We start from the raw sequence: 19,506 nt of genomic DNA on the forward strand, positions 1-19,506 counted from the left end.
CACTGGAGGTGGGAGTCAGGGATGGGCCAAGGCCCAGCTGGCATCGAGGGTTTTGAATAAGCAAAGCTACCCGAGCACCCAGCTCCTCTTTCTCAACGCTTCCTCCCAATGAAAATGAGGGTCAGGTGAAGCAATATGCCCCTCACCCACGATGGCTCTCTGGGCCTTTGAGCCTCTCAGAGAAGGCCTTAAAGCCTTCATTGCCTACACAGCCTGGAGAAGCCCTTTGCCACCAGCCTGCCTCGAGTGCTCTGTCCCACACACAAGAACTCTGGGGGCCAGAGGTTCTGGAAGGCAGGAACAGCCCTGCTCTAGACCCTGCTCAGGGTGTCACGATCCTCATACTGTCCCTATCTACCCCAGAGGTTCAGTCCCAGCCCAGCTTGGCCCCAGCCACTTCCTCTTACCTAACCCACTCTTATCGAATGTCAGCCCAGCTGGGGAGGCTAGAAGCTCTACCCATGGTTTCCTTCCCCTCTGAGGCCCTGGCTTTCTGCAGTAGGTCCCATCAGTGGTCTTTGTGCCACCCTGCCAGCTTGGAGGCCCTCCCCCTGCCCTGGAATCACCTCTGCAGGTCAGAGCCGAGGTGGGAGAGTGGGGATGGGCTCAGGATGGGCACAGGGAGGGCAGCGGAGATGGGCAAGTTAGTGTCAGTGAGAATAGAAGGTAAAACCAGGGCTGTGGCACATGCCAGTTGTCCCAGCACTTGGAAGGGGATCAGGAGTTCAAGCCAGCCCGGACTACAAGAGAGCCTGTCTCAAAAAGGAAATAAAAGGGGTAGTGAACACTTCAGGGAAAGCTAGCTCAGAAATGGTCCCCAGAACAGCAATTCTAAGACCAGAGGGGCAGAGCCTAGAACAAGAGCTAAATGAGGCTCCAGGAAATAGTTTCCAAACTCCTACAGGTAACAGGTGCTCCAACCTCTCCCTCAATGTCTCTCCTTGCCCTCTCCCTTTAGCCTTCCTGGGGGCCTCCTGGGAGCCCCTGCATATCTGCCTGTCTCCCTGGGGTCAGGTTCCCTGTCTGTTTGAATGAATTTTGCAAGGGAAATCCCTGTCCCTTCCCAAAGCCTTACACCTGTCACCTGCAAGGGATCTGGCCCCCACATCCAAGTTCCTCCTTCCTGTCCTGCCTGCGGCCATAGGCCTAGAAGGGAGGGATGTTTCTGTTCCTCTTTCAATGATTTCTGGGCTCTGCTCCTTCACTCCCAGGCCCCAAGCCCGCAGAATCTTCACCCATTGATGGCATCCCTGGACAGGTCCTGGGATTCCCAAGGGTAACCTCAATGAAGGCCTGTAGTCTCCTACCAAATCCTGATGCCAGCGCTAGGAATGGCGAGTCACTTGAAAGACCTTTACTGAACAGGAGGTTTCCTCTTTTAAAACTGCATATAGGTTTCTCAGCATGGTGGCTCATGCGTGTAGTCAGAGCTCCTTGGAAAGCTGAGGCTAGGGGACCGCTAGAGTTCCGTCTGGAGTTCTAGGCCAGGCTAGAGACTCTGCCAGAAAAAAAAGAAAGAAAGAGAAGCATTAAAGTTCTAATTCTAAGTTGACAAAGGAAGACAAAGGAAGAAAAACAATGTAAATAATAGTAGACTAGTTGTGGCAGGAGGAAGTCACGGGAATACTTTGGGGCAGTTGGCCTTGGACTGACTCCTGGGCATCGCTGATTGGAAGGCACTGCTGGCAGCAGGCCAATCTGGCCCCCAGGGTGGACAGTGGAAGGACAAGGATGCCCCCTGCTGGGTGCACTCGAAAGCCGAACCCGCAGGGGAAAGGGGCGGACTCGGGAATTAACCGCTCCAGGAAGCTGCTAGTAGATCTGTGTCATTTGTGATGCTGAGTTTGACTTAAAGGAGCTGTGGGCTGCAGACAGGAAAGGAGCTCATATCAACAGCCGTCGGGGAGGGGGCTGCGGGGGGCGGGGTCCTAGGTCCCAACTCCCGGCGTTTGCCTGTCGGTGCCGCTCAGAACTCATGGGGTGCCTGAATTTCCAATCTGCTCACCAGAGAAGTCCAACAGTAAACTTCTGAACTGAGCTCATATTTCCAGACGCAGAGTTACCAGCCAAGTAGATGATCGTCCTGCCCGATGCAGCGGGAGTCAGGAGCGGAAGACCCACTGTGTGCTGTGGGCCAATGGCTGTCTTGCTCCTGAGATAGAGTCGGGTCAGTTGATGCACCCTCTGGAACCCGTTTTCCAAACACTCCTCTATGAACCCAGCCAATTACCAAAGTTTATCTTGTGATACTTACCTTCTTCTGCACCTCATCTTTCTCACCTGTAGTGGGAATAATCCCACCTTCTAGGGATGCCCCCGCCTGCTGGGGAAAGGGGTGGGCTCAGCCACCGCTCCAGGAGTCTGCGGATAGATTCGTCATCTGTGAGCCCATGTGAATTTGACATGTGAGATCTGTGGGGAAAGAACTTACGCTCAACAGATGCCTTCCAAGGATAGGTCCCAACTTCCTGTGCTCACAGCCTGACCTAGGACACCCCCCCCCCCCCCCCCCCGCCTCAGTTTCTCCAGTTCTGGAAGTGCAGGCACGTACCACTCTGTCAGTATTTTTTATTCCTCCTCAGAGTGGTTAGCCCCTGAATCCATGGGTTCTTCATCTGTGGAGTCTACCAACCACAGATATTTTTTTTTAAGTGGCATTTTTACTGATTATGCAGACATGTTTTCCTTGCCATTATTCTCTAAATAATAGGACAACTATTTATGTGGCATTTACATCATATCAGGCATTAGTGATCTAGATATGGCTTAAAGATGTGCAATGTGCAAAAGCTACACCGTCTTATGTAAGGGGTTCTGCTGCATACAGGGGATCCAAGAGCTAACACCCCATAGCTACCAAGGAACAATTTTGTACATGTTATTCTTTCCACGTGTCTTCCTTGACTGACTTTCTCTCTCTCCTCTCTCTCTCTCTCTCTCTCTCTCTCTCTCTCTCTCTCTCTCTCTCTCTCTCTCTCTCTCTCACACACACACACACACACACACACACACACACACACACACCACTGTTTGTATGAATCAGGTGCTGAAACCCCTTCCCAGATCAAGCTGAATTAGAGATTCTCCAAGCTGTAGTCCTGAAACTGCTGTCTCCAAGCTGTCTGAACTCGGGGAGTTATGAGCACTGGGGCTCAAATCATTAACCAATGGCAGCCTCCCGTGAGCATCTCAGCTCAGCCACCACAGCTGGTGAGCCGCACCCAATAATGAGGGACCAGGGCTACTGCTGTGTACAGCTGTGTAGCAGCTGAGACCCCACTAGCTGCCCACTGCAGGGCTGAAGGCAGAGTGGGAGCAGAGGCAAGGACCAAGATGGAACAGGTGCCAAGGTTCTTAGACAACCAGGAAGATTCAAGTGCCTTTCGAAGCTGGTATGGCTCATGCCTGTACTCTCAGAATTCAGAAGGCTGAGGCAGGAAGATTGCCACAATTTGTGGCTAGCTTGAGCTACAGAGTTGAGACTGTCTTAAAAAAAAAAAGAGTTCTCTGTAGCCAGGCATAGTGGTACATAATGGTAAATCTAATACCCAAGAGACTGAAGTGGGGGATCACAAGTTTGAAGGCAACCTTGGCCACAACTTGGCCTCAAAAATACATAGTGAGCAAATAAAACTTCTCTAGAATTCTAGGAGTAAGATGTTGCTTGTCCTCCCCTCCCAAGCCTCTGGACTTCAGAACCATCTGGAACTTCAAAGTGGAAAAGAACAGTCTCGGGTATGGTTTTTGCTTTTGTCTTAGTTGTTTTTGAGACAGGATATCTCTGTGTAACCCTAGTTACCCTGGTTATCCTTGAACTCACCCTGTAGACCAGGCTGGCCTTGGACTCACAGAGATCCACCCGCCTCTGGCTTCCCAGCGCTGGGATCAAAGGTGTGGACCACCACTCCTGACTGTATGTTTCCTTTTGAAGTGCCATTTTGGATCAAACTTACCTGGTCTATGCTCAAGAAGCCTGGGTGGTGGTCTCAAGTGTGGCTAATGTTTGCTGTGGGCTCTTACAAGTGACTGAGCTTGGAGATCTACCAAACTTAATCGTGTTCTGATTCCTCTAGTTCTAAAACTCTCTTTCCAGTCAGGAGGGCCAGCCTTGCCACCCATGTTTCCAAGAGATGGTCACCTTAGGGGTAAGAGTTTCAGATGGCAGACAGAACATGACACTTGTCTCAGTATGTGTTTCTTTAGACGTGGTCACTTAGCTTGTCTGCCTCTGTTTATACATCTGTGAAAAGGGCCAGCTTCCATACTCACAGGGAGAATATGTTAGTTGATATCTGCCTCTGAGTGGGCATAGTACATCACACATATGAAATGTTCTAGGTATGATTGATTGATTGCTTCTGTCTTTACTCCTAATTTGGTCCACCCCCACCTTTACCCACACCCCCAAGCAAAACCACAGCCTCTCATTTCTGTGACTAGCAGGAAGCCGGTGATTACAGGAATATTTCGGGAGAATGAGGACCAAATGCAACCTACTCTGGTGGAGCAACAGCCCAAAGCCACAAGGTAAGATGAAAGGGTTTCGCGGAGAGAGATCCAGGCTTGACTCCAAGACATCAGCTGTACAGGGACAGGGTGGGGAAGTGTCAGCTTAGCAGAAGCATGTGTGAATAAAACAGGGATTTTGCTGACAGCCAGCTCCATCTGAGTCAAAAGATAGAGCTGCCAATAAAATCGGCCACTCTTGAGTTGCCGGATTGACGCTGACTCTGAGCCTAGTGGTCTCCGTCTTGAAATTCCACCAGAATCACCTGCCAAGGCTGCACATTCCTGCCGCACCTGGGCCCTTGGAATCAGGATCTAGAAGGAAAGGAGAAGGCAAGGCAGTTAGGGAGCTGAGGCTTCTATAGATCTTTACTCTTTGGTGGCAGGAGCAGGCAAGTGTTTTAGAACTGAGGAAGACTTTGCTCTGTTCTCACGCTGTGCCTTATCAGCCCACATCTGATAATATCAGATATCATCAGACCGATGATATGAGACCCATTTCTGTCTAAGTTGCTTTATTACAGGAAAGGCATAAACTGGAGAGCATTTGGTAAAGATCAGCCAGGATGTAGGATGTATGCGACCTTTTGCTGGACCAATACGGAAATGCCAGGAGAGAAAACACAAGTGCCTAGAAACTCTGCCTTCATATGGGCGAGTCTTATTCTCTGGGTCCCAGAGGCCAGAACTGGAGATGAACTTTGGGGTTGGGAGTGTATGGGGGTGTGCTTCCAGAGAAAACATGTCTAACATGGGAAACAAGTAAGGAGAAAGAAATGATCAACGACATGGTCACAACCCAGAATGCCTCCCTAGGAAGTGTGATGGTCTGAATGAGATTGGCCCCTATGGGTTCATGTATTTGCCTGCTTGGGCCTCCATTGGCAAACTATTTGGAAATATTGAGTATTGAGAGGTGTGGCCTGGTTGGTGGGCTTTAAGGTTTCCAAAGCCCATGCCAGTCCTAAAGACAAGACTGAGGGTAGACCTGCGGTGTCTGCACGGCTCCGCCCTATGCCCTTTGCAGAGTGAGTTCCTTCTACCAGAACCGACTCCTTCACACTGCTGGCTTTTTCTCTGAGCTGCAGGTCCCACCCCCACAGTCAGACCGTGCTATTATAAAGGGGTTCGTTATCCATCCCCGAACTTTAGTGCCCATTTTGAATCTCTTTACCTTCGGTGCTTACTGTCACTGGTCTAGGCAGGTTACCTTTCCAACCATGTTTCTATACATGCCTGTTTTCCATCAGAAGCAGGGAGCATCAGGAGACATCCCAGTGGACCCCCTAGATACCAAATACAGTTTCCTTCTCCATTACATAAAGGCATTCGAAAGGACTGGGGTCAGTTTCCCCTGCCAGCAAGTGCCTCCTGGTCTTGCTTACTGGTCACTTTGCACAAGGATTCTAGATAGAAAGCAGCACTTTTATGGGGGTTTTGTTCTGTTCCCTTGGGGAACTGTTCCACACGCCGAAGCCAAATCCTCCGAACACTGGGGTTCCTACCTAGAACCGTGGGAACAGCAAATGACAGATAAATGGGGTCATTCTTATTTCCACCTCTGACCTCCCACTTTATACCCACATTTTCAGTCATGATACCATATAATGGATATCAATTAGGGTGCATGCACCCCTGGATCCCAGAGGCTCATCTTCTTAGCACCTTAACTCAAAGAGGTTAGCCCATTCTTGTCTCAACCTGTGGTATCAGGGTGATGACTTGTGAAATAGGCCTGAAGACCCTATAAAGTGACCTGTTCAGTGAGACCCCTTGTTAGCAAGTCAACACTTTCTTTTTTTTTTAAAGATTTATTTATTAATTATGTATAGCATTTTCCCTACATATATACTGCAGACCAGAAGAGGGCACCAGATCTCATTACAGATGACTGTGAGCCACCATGTGGTGCTGGGAATTGAACTCAGGACTTCTGGAAGAGCAGTCAGTGTTCTTAACCTCTGAGCCATCTCTCCAGCCCAAGTCAACACTTTCTAAGCATCCCAGACAGTGGCCTTTCAGGTGAGAAGCCAAGTCTCCCTCCAGGATATACCCCAGCTCTTCTAGAACAAAATAGGAGCAGCATACTTGACTTGTTACCTATGACAGGTGGTCCTGGGGCTCGGGAGGTCATAGGTCAGTGCTACTGCATGGGAGTCCACTCTGGAGACCCATTCCGACCATCACGCCTGTGCACAGCCTCCATCTAAGCCCCCACAGCCATTCATAGCACCACTATGCCATCCGTGCTGGCCATTCTGTCTGCTTGGTTGTGGAATATCTCCTTTGTGCCGGGTTCTTGCCAGTGGGCATTCACATGTGATATGCAGATTTCCCCACCGTGCACCTACTGCCATCGATACAACACCTCATCACTCCCCAGACTTTCTTGTTTTTCATCCTCATTTGCTGCAGCTCGTGAGCCTGTGCAGATGTTCACATCGACCTCGTACTGGAAGGTCATGATGGTAATGCAGTCTCCAGTCAGGTATATCTTCAGTATCAAGGTGGACATTATATCAAGCAGTTAGCTTTCATGCCTGCTCCAGTACTCAAGTATACACACACACACACATGCTTGCACACACAATCTCTGAAGAAGTAGGAAAATTACAACTGCATTACCAGAGTGCCGTGGCAGCCTTCCTCCGGGACACGTGAACTCTAAGCCAAATGTGTTAGTCACTGTGATCTGGCTGCAGAGCGACACCATGACCACAGCAACTCTTCTAAAGGAAAGCATCTAATTGGAGCTTGCTTACAGTTTCAGAGGCTCAGTCCATTGTCATCAGGGTGGAGAGCGTGGTGGCATGCATGTAGATGTGGTGCTGGAGAAGTAGCTGAGAGTTCTACATGCGAATCTAACAGGAAGAGAGAGACACCAGGCCTGTCTCGGGGCTTTTGAAATCTCAAAGCCAGCCCCCCAGTAACACACTTCTTCCAAAGCCCAGCCCCCAGTGACACACCTCCTCCAACAAGGCCACACTTTTTTTTTTCTTTTTGAGACAGGGATTTACTGTTTTTAGCTCTGGTTGTCCTGGAACTCACTTTGTAGACTCACAGAGATCTGCCTGTTTCTGTCTCCCACGTGCTGGGATTAAAGGCGTGGGACACCACCACTGTCCAGCTTCTTAATCCTTCTCAAGTTGTGCTACTTCCAGGCAGCCAGGCATCCAACATATGAGCCAATGGCTGCCATTCTTACGCAAACCTCCACAGTCAAGTTCTATATGTAAAAATGGAGTCAGGTTTAAAAACTGAACAACATGTATAGCTGTTTATTGGAGCAGCTATTGTCTGTCTCTTGGTCTTTCATCCATCACTTTCGTTTGAAAACATTTATTCGTGCATCTTTACTACATTTTAAAACTTATTTGTGTGTGTGTGTGTGTGTGTGTGTGTGTGTGTGTGTGTGTATGGTTGTGGGTACCGATGCGCAGAGGTGTGTATATGGAGGTCAGGGGACAACTTGTGGGAGGGGGTTCTCTCATTCTCTCCTACCAGGGATCAATCTCAGGTCATCAAGCAGCTGGCGTCTTTACCCTGTGGCCATATCTTGACAGTACAAAATATGGGTCTTAAGATGATATATTCATACATATGAAAATGTATGAAATATGCTCTGACCACCTTCGGTCGCCATTCTCCTCTCTTCCTTCCCACTCCTCTTGGTCCCCTCACCACCTGAACATTCTCTCTTCTGTTTCCATGTCTTTTTAAAATCTAGATCTCTGTGATGGCTAATTTTGGTTGTCATCTTGACTGCATCTGGAACTAACTAAAAGCAAGCTGCCGGGCTCTCTGGATTTTCTGAATCAGACTATGTGGGGTAGGAAGACCTGCCCTATATGTGGGCAGCACCTCTGATGGCAGAAGCTTTGCCTTGTCTCTTGTCCCCACTCCTGCTGGCAGACCCATCTACCCTTTGCTGTGGCATCCCTTCACTGACTTTAGGAGCAGCATACCCAGAGTTTCAACACAGACTGATTATCAGCAGCACTCCAGGGCTGCAGGCGTCTAGCCTGGCAGACTGAACAACCACCGGATTCTTGGCCTCCGTGTGAGGCCGCCATTGTTGGACCACCTGGACCACATCCCAGCGAGACGATCCATTTTCTCAGTTCTGTTCTTTTAGAGAATCTTAGCACAATTCCTCACGTGAAAGAAAATGTGACATTTGTCTTTGAGTTTGGTTTATTTTAATTAACATTATGATCTCAGTCTATATCTGTCTTCCAGAAAACGACGTGACTTTTTTCATTCATTCATTCTTATTCTTTTTGGTTTTTTTAAGACATGGTCTCACTATAACCATGACTGGCCTGGAACTCACTCCATAGACCAGGCTGGCCTGGATCTGACAGGGATCCGCCTGCCTCTGCCTCCCAATGCTGGGATTAAAGGCGTGCGCCATCACACCCAGCTTATTATTATTACTTATCTTGATGATGGTTAGCCTTACTTGGGTAAGATAGAATGTATTTTTAGTTTGTTTTTTCCTGATGGATAAGGATAAACAGCTTTTCGAGTATTTTTTTCTATTTTAATAATTTTAAAACCATCTACCTTTAAAGATTTTTAATCTTTATGTGTATGAATGTTTGTCTAAGTATACATATGTGTACTATGTGTGTGCCTGATGTCACACAAAGTACACACACAGGCTAGAAGAGGGTGCTGAAACCCCTGGAACTGGAGGAACAGTTGTAACTCTACGTGGGTATTGGGGACTGAACTCAGGTTCCCTGCAAGAGCAGCAAGCTTTCTTAGCCGCTGAGCCATGTATCCAGCCCCCTTTTCATGTATTTCTTGACTATTTGTACTTCTTTTTCATTTGGAGGGCTGTATGTTCAGTTCATTCACCCATTTATTGATTGGATTATTAGTTCTCTTGGTGCTCAATTTTTAAAATGCTTTTAAAAAATCTTATTTATTTAACATGTATGGGTATGTTGTCTACATGTGTGTCTCTGCACCACATGCGTGCCTGGTGCCCTTGGAATCCTGGGACTGGGCATACAGACAGGTGGTTCTGAGGGGCCATGTGGGCACTGGGAATGGAAACTGGACCCTCTGGGAAAGCAGCCAGTGTGCTTAACCATTGAGCCATCTCCCCAGCCCCTGAATTCTTTCTATATTCTGGATAGTAAACCCCCTCAGATGAATAGCTGCAAAGACACCCCCACTTCTGACAGTTGTCTCTTCACATTGGCGTCTGTTTCTTCTGCCATGAAGAAGCCTTTTCGTTGATGGAATCCAAGATGTCAGTTGTGTTTATCTGAGCTCCTGGAGGCTGATTCAGAAGGGACTTGTCCATCCCTACACCCTGAATGGTCCCCTCTAGTAGTCCCAAAGTTTCCAGTCTTACAGTAAGTTCTTAGACTTTTTCAGAGATTTCACAAGGGCAAAATGATTTTCTTAATACCAAGTTGTTCATTTGCCTTTAAAACTGCATTGACATTTGCCCCAAAGATGCAAAGTTAATAGTGCATAAACTTTCGGCATCTTTAAACTACAACAACAACAAGGCAGTGGCACCAAATGGAACCAAATGGAATATCAAAGTTAAAGAAAGAAAAGGAAGGAAAAGCCAGTTTCACTTAAGAATATACTCCACAAAGCAACAACCACTGTTAGGCTAAATTAATCATGACACTTTACACGCATCTCTTTCTAATACTCCGAGTGACGGAATGTAAGGCACTCTACCGCCACGGGAGCATGACTGTCCTTTGGGGGAAGTCACTGGAGTGATTGGGCTGTGAACTGAACTAGCCACCTTCTCTCTCGGAGAGTAACTGACAGAAAGCTATTGTCAGCCAGACTTGACTACTTGGCAGATGTTTCCTCAAATGTGAATCAAGTGTCCCTGTCACTTAGAGAAAAACTGACATCCGTTACTAAGGATAAAAACCCTACCTTTCAAGTAAAAATAGGATTTGGGATGACCTGTATGTACCATATTATGACCTTGACTGATTTCCAAGAGTTTAAAGTCTTTCTGGTATTACTAAATATGATTTATATATTGCATAATTAAATGTTCCAATATTTGAAAATACGCATACATCAGTAAATCAGTATTTTCCTAATAGCCAAAGCAGAATGTTACAAAATAATTCATAGGTAAAAGTGCCATTTCAAGAGCAAGGTGAACAATGACTTTAGTGTCAAGTACCAAAATTACACTAATATAGTAAAAACAGTGCATATTTTTTTGTTTGGTTGGTTTGGATTTTTTTTTGAGACAGGGTTTCTCTGTGTAGCCCTGGCTGTCCTGGAACTTGCTCTGTAGACCAGGCTGGCCTCGAACTCAGAGGTCCACCTGCTTCTGTCTCCCAAGAGCTGGGACTAAAGGCGTGGGCCACCACCGCCCAGCTAGTAACATTTTATAGTCTGCATTGCAACTTCCATTTAGTACTCATTGAGATTTGGTGTAGTACAAAAAATAGCCACACTGATCTGAAAGACTACTAAAATACTCGTCTATTTTCCAACCACATATCTACATGATGCCAGATTTTCTTTATATATTTTGACCGAAGGAACACAGTGCCAGCAAAAGTAAGACTCCAGCTGTCTTCCATAAAGCAACATTCAAGGGAGTTGTAAAAACGTGAAACTGGCCAGGCATAGTGGCACATGTCTTTAATTACAACACTAGGGAGGCAGAGACAAGCAGATCTCTGTGAGTTCAAGGCCAGCCTGCTCTACAGAGTGAGTTCCTAGAAAGCCAGGGCTACACAGCGAGGTGCTGCCTCAAACAAACAAACAAACAAACAACAACAACAACAAACAGGGACCCTAAGCCAGGCATAGTAGCATCCATCTGCAATCCCAGTATTCCGAGGCTGAAGCAGGAAAACAGTGAGTCCAAGGAGAGCCTTGGCCACTTAGTAAGTAAATAAGTAAAGCCAAGCCACTTTTTAAAAACTGTTTTCAAAATAAACATACTTATTTTCACAAAAATATGCTCTTTGTTAACATGCAATGGAATTATAATGTCCTAATAAAATATTATATAAATTCCTGCCTTCTTTTTCATGTGGCAATATACCAATAACTATAACCCACACAAAGGTTTTTTGTTGACCTCAGTTTTTTTATATCTGACTTGTGTTGCCAAGACTGGTCTTGAACTCCTGGCCTGAAGTGGTTTCTCTACCTCAACCTCTCAGGTAGCTGGGACCACATGATTGTGCTACCAAGGCTAGCTCTGGAAACCTGAATCTAAAATGCTTGAGAACCCCTGGCACAGGTGAGCCAGTGTACCATCGTGAGCTGCCCAGCTAGCTCCCCTGAGAGATGCTGTGTTCCAGAGATCTACCAGCCTGAACCCCCCACAGGATGTTCTTCGTATTCGCTGTATCAACAATCTCACCTTCTGGAAGGGCTTCTGCTGGCCTACGGAGGGAGGGCAGCTTGCTCTGAGAAGAAGCTCACGGTACCGGCATCCTTTCCACCACACATTCCTTGTTGCTTTGATACCTAAGTATTGTCTGAGTCTTCTTGCCAAAGTTAAATAGGTTCCTAGCCATACATATAACACCCACTGTCACACCCCCCCCCTCATTTTCATCTTGTTTGTTTTGGTTTTTGAAACATTCTTTTCTTCCAAGGCAGTTCTGGTATTCCATTTTCTTCTGGTGTTTCTCCAATCTCCCAAAGTCTTTGTCAGGGTCTAAAATCCTGCCTTTATAGGACAGTGTTTCCATAACAATAGGTTGATTCACTGCTGTGTTCAGCAATTCCCACACCCACTGACCTCTGACCTACAGGTCTGTCTCTGGCTCCTGCCAGCACGTGCTGATTTCACTCCACTTATTGGTCTGGTAGATGGGGAGACAGGCAACTTCCTTTGGTGCCTTCCTAGGGTCAATTCCCAGGGACAGTAACAGCGGGGAGCCATTCACAGCCAACACCAGCCAGAGGAATGAGTACGTCGTCCATCCCATGAGCTACCTGGCTGGTGCCTCACAAAATCCACCACGGAGACAAGGTTTGGCTGGGCTGCCGAGCAGAGAGGAGCAGGGATCAAGCACCCAAGCTCTGGCTGGAGTCAGGAAGACGGGTTTTAATTGAATTCTAGTTCTGTGACCTTGGGTAAGTGCCTTAACCCTTTCAAAGCAGTTTCTTCTAAAAATGGAGATAGATGGTAACTACCTGATAAATTGAGAATACTTCCTTTCGACACAGTGTCTGTTACACCCAAGGCCATAGTTCCTGCTGCTGCTTGGATTGCTTCCCTGGAGGCTGACTGGGCTTCTTCAGGGAGCAGACAATGCGACTCACAGCAGAGACGGTCATTGAGCTGACGCCACAGAATGCTCCACAGGGATGATGTACAAGAGGCTCCAGGGTGGTTGAGGATACTCACCAAAGATGGCCTTTTGGGTCCCTTCTGTCCCCAAACTTGCCTTGATTCTTGAGTTCCTGCCTAACCTTGGTGGGGGAGAAGCACTTAGAAAAGCATATTCACTTTCAGGCCACTAGGGGGCCATTTAGTTGCCGGCAACAGAAATACTCTAATGGTTTCTTAATGGCTCAGGCACCAGGGAGATCAGGCTCAATTATATCTGAAAGCATTTTGAGTTCCAGGGGTAAAAGACACTATGTAAATCTAGATAATAAATAGTTCTTATTGACGACAGGTTAAAGAACCTGGCACCGTTTCATTTGGGGAAGAATAGGGAGAGGAATTGAATAAAGGCTTCAAGCACATCATTGTTTAGAAGAAAAAAAAAGAGTGACATGTTGTTTTCCTACTCTGCTGGGAAGCAAGCAAGAAAAAGGAAGTGTAATTTGCAACAGAAATATGGAGAAACAATATGGAACTCATTCCAGGAAGTGGATCAAAGGGGCTCCATAGGCGTCTTATGTGGGATCTTAAAGCGTAATTCACCTTGGGATGGTGGTATGATCAATCCTGCCTGGAAGGTCAGAGAACAACAGCGAAAACAACATTTGATGGTAGTTCGTGGATGTTAACTCTATAGGCCACCTTCAAGGCCAGCTCTGGCTGCCCTGGGAGCAGGGTAGGGAAGAAAAGCGCTCTCTCTCTCTCTCTCTCTCTCTCTCTCTCTCTCTCTCTCTCTCTCTCTCTCTCACACACACACACACACACACACACACACCACCTATCAATCCACAAAAGCCAATAAACACTCCAAACTCCCACCATCCTTGTTATTTCTCAGAAAGTAAAGGGCAAGCTTTTCCTTGAAACAGCGAGAGTTGGGCCATTTTGCTAATGGCACAGCCCCACCTGAGCCTCCGCCAGGACTGGATTAGAAGCTTGTGGTACCAGTAGCGCACTAGTAGCTGCTTCTGTGCCTAGGGATAAGGCTTGGGTAAGGAACATCAACGTCAAAGGCTCCTGGAATGGGAGAGAGTCCTGTCCCACAGGGTCAGATGCCAGCCAGGTCCTTCTTCGCGGAGGCCACGGAGAAGGTACCCCCACCTCACCTCATCAGGATCACAGTCCTCTCTCCCATACACACTCAAACCCGCAGTTCTCTCAGCCTTTCAGACACCCAGGCCGCTCACAAAGACAGTTTGGGGAAGATTCAAGTGGAGGGCCCCCGAAATCATAATGAATCCCACAGAGAGGAAATAGGAAGGAAAGACGCAAAGAAGAGGTAAAGGCATAGCTAAAGTGGTCACTGACACAGAAGGGTGTAGGCAACCAAAGGGCCAGAAGAGCAAAAGTCTAGAGCCTGGTAGGACAAACCTCAAGTGGGAAAAGAATTCTCTAGATCCTGGGGCTGGGGGGAGGGGGAGTAAAAGAAAAAGAATGAAAACCCTAGAAGACGCCCTCTACCAGCTCAGTGCAGCCCCAGGAGCACAATTCAAGGACAGCCCCGGGAATCAGAAGACCTGAGTAGGACTTGAGACCTGTTGTGAGACTAGATTAAAGCGGCAGGCGAATCTAGGGAACAAACTTTCGCTCTGTCCCTGAGGCTCACGACAAACTGACTCAGGGGTCCTAAGAGGCCCCAAATAGGCAAGATTCGTGTAGTCTCAGAGTCCAGCACATCAGGAGAAAAGAATCGCGACAGGCAGCGGTTTGGGTGTACGCGCCGGGTTTCCAGATCTGAACCGGGCTCTTGGGGTGAAGGGGTCTGGGACACTACTGCACCCGCTCCGCGAGAGCTAGTGGGAGATCAAGAGCTTGGTGTCTGCCCCACTTCGGAGGCCTAAAGGACCGGGGCCTGGTTGGCCCGACCACCTCCTAGCCTGGGGCGACGTGGGGAGGTGCAGGAGTTGACAGCTCCCCGCCCAGCTGGCCCTACCTTCCACCTCCCGGCTCAGCACTCCCTCCAGCACAACGCCGCCGTTTCCCCCTTTAAAGAAGCGCCCGTCGCCCCTTTAAGGCCCAGCCTTCCTTAACTCTCTCTTAACTGGGCGTCCCCGCGGGGCCCGCGACGCCCCGCTGCAGCCGCCTCCCCGAGCGGCACTTCCGGGCCTCGGCATCGCCCTTTTAAGAGGCAGCCCCCCGGGCAGCGCGAGGCCCCGCCCCCTGCACCGGCGCGCCCCGCGGGGGAGCCGGGTAGGAGCCGGAGCGCGCTGTACGCGCGGCCACTGGAGACCAGGCGGCCGGCGGCCGAGCAGGCGGCGACAGCGGATGGGGACTCGGAGTCGGGCGGTTGTGGCTGTGGCGGCGGCCGGGAAGCAGCTGGCGGGCCGGCGGCGGCGGCGGCGCTGGCGGCGGTGACGGGCCCCGGCGGCGGCGGCAGCAGCAGCAGCAGCAGAAGCAGAAGCAGCGACGCGGTGGCGGGCTGCGGGCGGGCGGCGTGAGGAGCGGCGGCGGCGGAGCGCGGGGCCGCCGGGAAGCTAGGGCGCCGAGACGCCCCCTGCCCAGTCCTCGCAGGCCGTCAGGCCCCCTCCAGCCGGGGCCGTGGAGCACCGGGGCAAAGGCCGGGGCCCCCCCATGAAGGAGCGCGACGCGGCCCCGGCCGAGCGGGGCAAGCCGGCCACCTATACCGGGGACAAGAAGGCGAAGATGGCGGCCAAGACCAACAAGAAGTGGGTCCGGCTCGCCACGGTGTTCGCCTACGTGCTCTCCGTGTCGCTGGCCGCCATCGTACTGGCCGTCTACTACAGCCTCATCTGGCAGCCGGTGGGCGCCGGGACCTCGGGGGGAGCCGCTGGCCCGCCCCACAGCGTCTCCAACGCCACCGGCCCGTCTGGGACTTCGGGGGCGGCGGCGGGGTCCAACACCACCAGGTCGTCCCACAGCGAGGCGCCACGCGACGCTCCCCCACTGCAGGCGGAGAGGCCGGCGCCCCCGGAACCCGCTGCAGACAACCCGCTAGTCGGGCCGCTCGAGCGGCCGCGGGGACCGGACGAGGACGAAGAGGATGCGGCCGCGGCGCCCCGGAGTCGTTGAGCCTCTCCGCGTTGGGGGCGGTCGGGAATCTTCGGCCCCCAAGCCCACAGGCTGGACTTTGCGGCAGGACCGGCTCCGGAGCCCTCCGGAGTGACCCCTACGCGAGCGAACGCCCCCACACACCTCAGCGGTCGCCAGCTCGCCCCGGGAGTGGGTAACGCACAACCGGACCAGCCAAGGGACCACGATTCGCCGGGGACTCGGGGTTTGATCTTCCCAGCACCCGTGCTGCGCCAGGGCCCAGAGCCATAAGGGGAGCTGGGGGTGGGGGGGTGGGGAGAACGAGCCTAGCACCCAGCCCTTCTGCGCCGCTAGCTCTGGTGTATCCTAAAGCAGGGGGTGACTGGGGCGCCCCATCCCCAAGACTCAGGGGAGGGGAGGGAGTTATGTAGGGGCTCTTTTTTAATAAGCTGAAGCTCTCCAAAAGGAGAGCACCAAAAGTAGCGGAGCTCAGGTACGTCAACCTAGTTGCAGTGGCCAGACATGCGTTTAATTTATAGATCCCTGTATATAGTTGTTGACATATGCACTAGAAGCTATAATCACACAGAATTCTATGTATTCCCCCTCACCCTGGGTAGCTACTGAATGGTGGGGTCCAGCAAGGGCTATTTGCTTGGCCTCCAAACTGCACTTAGTCAGAAGGGCACAAACACAGCTTTTTTTTTTCTTCATCACCGACTCTTTCACCTGTTCCCTGCCCGGTTCAAAAAGATTAAGTTCTTACACAAGTATAATCGTTCTTAGACTGCTAACATGACAGTGGAAAAACCTCAGTAGTAGAAAGCGTTTAGGGAGGGTGGGGGAATGTGCTGATCCCCCCTCCCGTTCCCATCCTAAGGCTCCCACCAAAGTGGCTTCCTGTTGCAGCCCCGGGTGTCTGGATGGATGCCAGGGGCAATGGAGAAGGAGTACGCGCTGTGTTTAGATCAGTCCCTTCCCTCACAGAATTCCTTTAGGAAGAGCAAGCCTTTGTAAGTGCAGTGATTGGCAAGTGTTTTCTCTCGTTCCTTTTCTGGCTCCTCCGTTATCTTATCTGGTTCCAGATCTTGTCTTATTTAATTTCTTGCCCTTCTAGATCTTGTCTTACTCATTTTTGCATTTTCTATTTTCTGAGCCTGAAACAACACAGCATCTTGCCGTTAGGACAAAATCAGTTTCGAAGCCCAAGCTTTGATGTGCTCTGGTTTTGAGTTACTTTATAGGACTCAAGCCCGAGTGTGTGCTAAGCTAGCCAGTGAGGGACCAGCCATGGGAAGATTGAATTGGCACCTTGTCTTTCTCATTCCTGATAAGCTCCCACTTAAATGCAGCAAGGTTTCTAGAGGTGGCGACAGATCAAGGGATACACACACAAACACACACATACACATAGCTAGCTCCAGGGCAGCAAGAATTATACTTCTTCAGTTTGGATTCCATTTCCTCTGCCACTTGCTTTTAGGCAATTGAGTGTGGGTAGTGACAGAGATCTAACCCCTTAGTGTTTCCTTTTTGGGAAATGAGCTACTTAAAAAAGAAACCAACAGGAACCCTGCCCACCTTGGTCCTGAATTGTCTATCCAGTTTTCTGGCCTACCTTGTAGTAGTTAGCTCTGATTCAGGTTTACAGGACAACAGTCTTGATTTAAGCCATGTCCTGTCCTGGGCAAGAAAGTAGCTCCTAAGCTGGCAGCCTCCCAGCAGGCTGCCAACACCCCAAGGTGTCTGGGCTTGGAGATTTCTTCACAACTGACTAGGACTTCAGTCGCTAGGAGGCCCATGGGGACTTTTTAAATTTTTGACGAGAGACTGGGGGGGGGGGGGGGAGAAACATAAAATGCCACTTTATAACTTCAATAATAGCCTGTAATTTATATTTATGGTGTGAATTTTTAGTCCTATATTTTAATAATTTGTAAATTGATCTCTTATTCCAAGAATCCTCGGGACTCGTGGGAGAATATCTGGGAGTCCATTCCTCCTACCCTTGTGACCCTGCTTTATGGACTGTTTAAATCCACTTTGGGATGAATCAGAGTCCAGCAAGACCACTCATGGTCCAGCTGGCCTCCAGACTCTCCAAAGCCTTCACTGGAATTGGGACATTTTCTCCAACCCTAGCTGTGAACATGACCAGAGACATTATTTATAATTCAGCCATTCAAGATATACCTGTACTTTAAAAGTCCTGTATATTTTTTAAAAGTTTTATTTTTCAGGTGAACAAAATACATTCTAAGAACTCTGCCTAAGCCTGTGTCAGTTGGTCCTTTCTCTTACTGACTTTATGGAGAAGGAGTAGAGGTGGTCTTGGGTGCCCTGGGTAGGTGGTGATAAATAGGTGCAGAAGGAAAAGGCAATTGCCTTGCTCTTCTCGGTGCCTGCAGTTGAGCAGATTAGAGGAGGATGGCAGGATCCATCTTAGTCAGGTCGGAAGAGGATGCCAGTTTCTGCTAACCTAACAAGGCCGGAGGGCAGAGAAAGTTCTACTCCATGGTACTCTTAAGCAGATACCTAGCAGGAGGACCAGCAAGTATGAGAATTAAGCTTTAATCGCAAACATTTAGCTGTCTGAGGTGAAGATACAGTTGCCTGCTGGCGTTGTGTTCTCACCTTAAACTGTTGGCCTTTTGCTAACTCAGGAAGTGCTGACACTAAAAAAGACAAACCCAGGCCTCTGAGCTGCCTTGTGGAGCCTGTCTCCCCAGGGCCAAGCAGCTAAGAGGTGTAGGTTGCTTCAAAGGTGCAGGGTTTTTTTTCCTCCCCTGAAAGCAAACAACAACAACAAAAAAGATGTGGGTGAGAAGCATAAATCTAAGGGATTAGTTATGCTGCAGAAATACATGGTATGAAATTGAGTTCAGCTCCTTACGAGACAATTAGTACCCAGTACAAATCCAGAGTGAGAAGCCAGTGTTGGTGGAGCCCCCTGTGGCCTGCACTTCTCTAGAACTGTGAGGGGGTAGACACTGTGCATTTACTTCACCTTGTAGTCTGCAGGAGGCTAGGGAAAAGTCCCGCCCTTCCTTTATTTCCCTCTTCAGCCTACACAATGGCTTTCTGTGCGAGACCTTGGTAAGGTAGGAGTGAGTTCGGTGGCTTTCCACTCACCCCCTCCCGTCTGCAGATGGGGACATGTGGCTTCTACACCTGCACACAGCTTACCACATTAGCCAGAGACAGCAGTAGGTACACGGAGAGCCTGGTGGCTGATTAGAACAGGGCCCGATGGGATGGGAACAGGCATCGGAAACAGCTTTCTTTGTAAATGTTGGGTAGGAGCAAAACTGTCCATGTGTTTAAGCCTGGAAGGCCTGTGCGAAGGGCATTAGAGATTTTCCCTCTTAACTGCTCTGCACTGGGACGATCCCTGGGTGTCTGCTTATACTGAAAGTTACCGTGTCTGTTCATTCCCTGGCAGCCTGAAAAAAAAAAAGAATGAAGTTTTGAAAGTATGGGGTCAGGGAGCCCTTTGGATAAGCTTGTATCTTTCTCCTTCCTCCATGGCTACTCGGGTACAGAAAAGTGTTTCTCTGAAACCTTAAGCAGCATTATTCCCCCCCCCCCCCCAAGAGCTCCACGGTATGGCACCACGGTTTGGGAAGCTTTTCTGTCTACCTTGGTTCTCT

General features: G+C 49.5%; 1 protein-coding gene across 1 annotated transcript; it reads left to right on the forward strand.

Moving 5' to 3' along the window:
* The first annotated feature begins 15,022 nt into the window (after window positions 1-15,022).
* On the forward strand, window positions 15,023-18,129 carry Inafm2 (InaF motif containing 2). Its single transcript, XM_075961787.1, has one exon. The coding sequence runs from the start codon at window positions 15,437-15,439 to the stop codon at window positions 15,893-15,895; it is 459 nt and encodes a 152-aa protein (XP_075817902.1). The 5' UTR covers window positions 15,023-15,436; the 3' UTR covers window positions 15,896-18,129.
* Window positions 18,130-19,506: the final 1,377 nt, after the last annotated feature.

Source organism: Microtus pennsylvanicus, chromosome 2 (genome assembly GCF_037038515.1).
Source record: "Microtus pennsylvanicus isolate mMicPen1 chromosome 2, mMicPen1.hap1, whole genome shotgun sequence".
Taxonomy (NCBI): domain Eukaryota; kingdom Metazoa; phylum Chordata; class Mammalia; order Rodentia; family Cricetidae; genus Microtus; species Microtus pennsylvanicus.

Excerpts from the sequence above, each read along its gene's own strand:
- Inafm2 (XM_075961787.1), top strand. The coding sequence starts at position 15,437 with ATGAAGGAGCGCGACGCGGCCCCGGCCGAGCGGGGCAAGCCGGCCACC.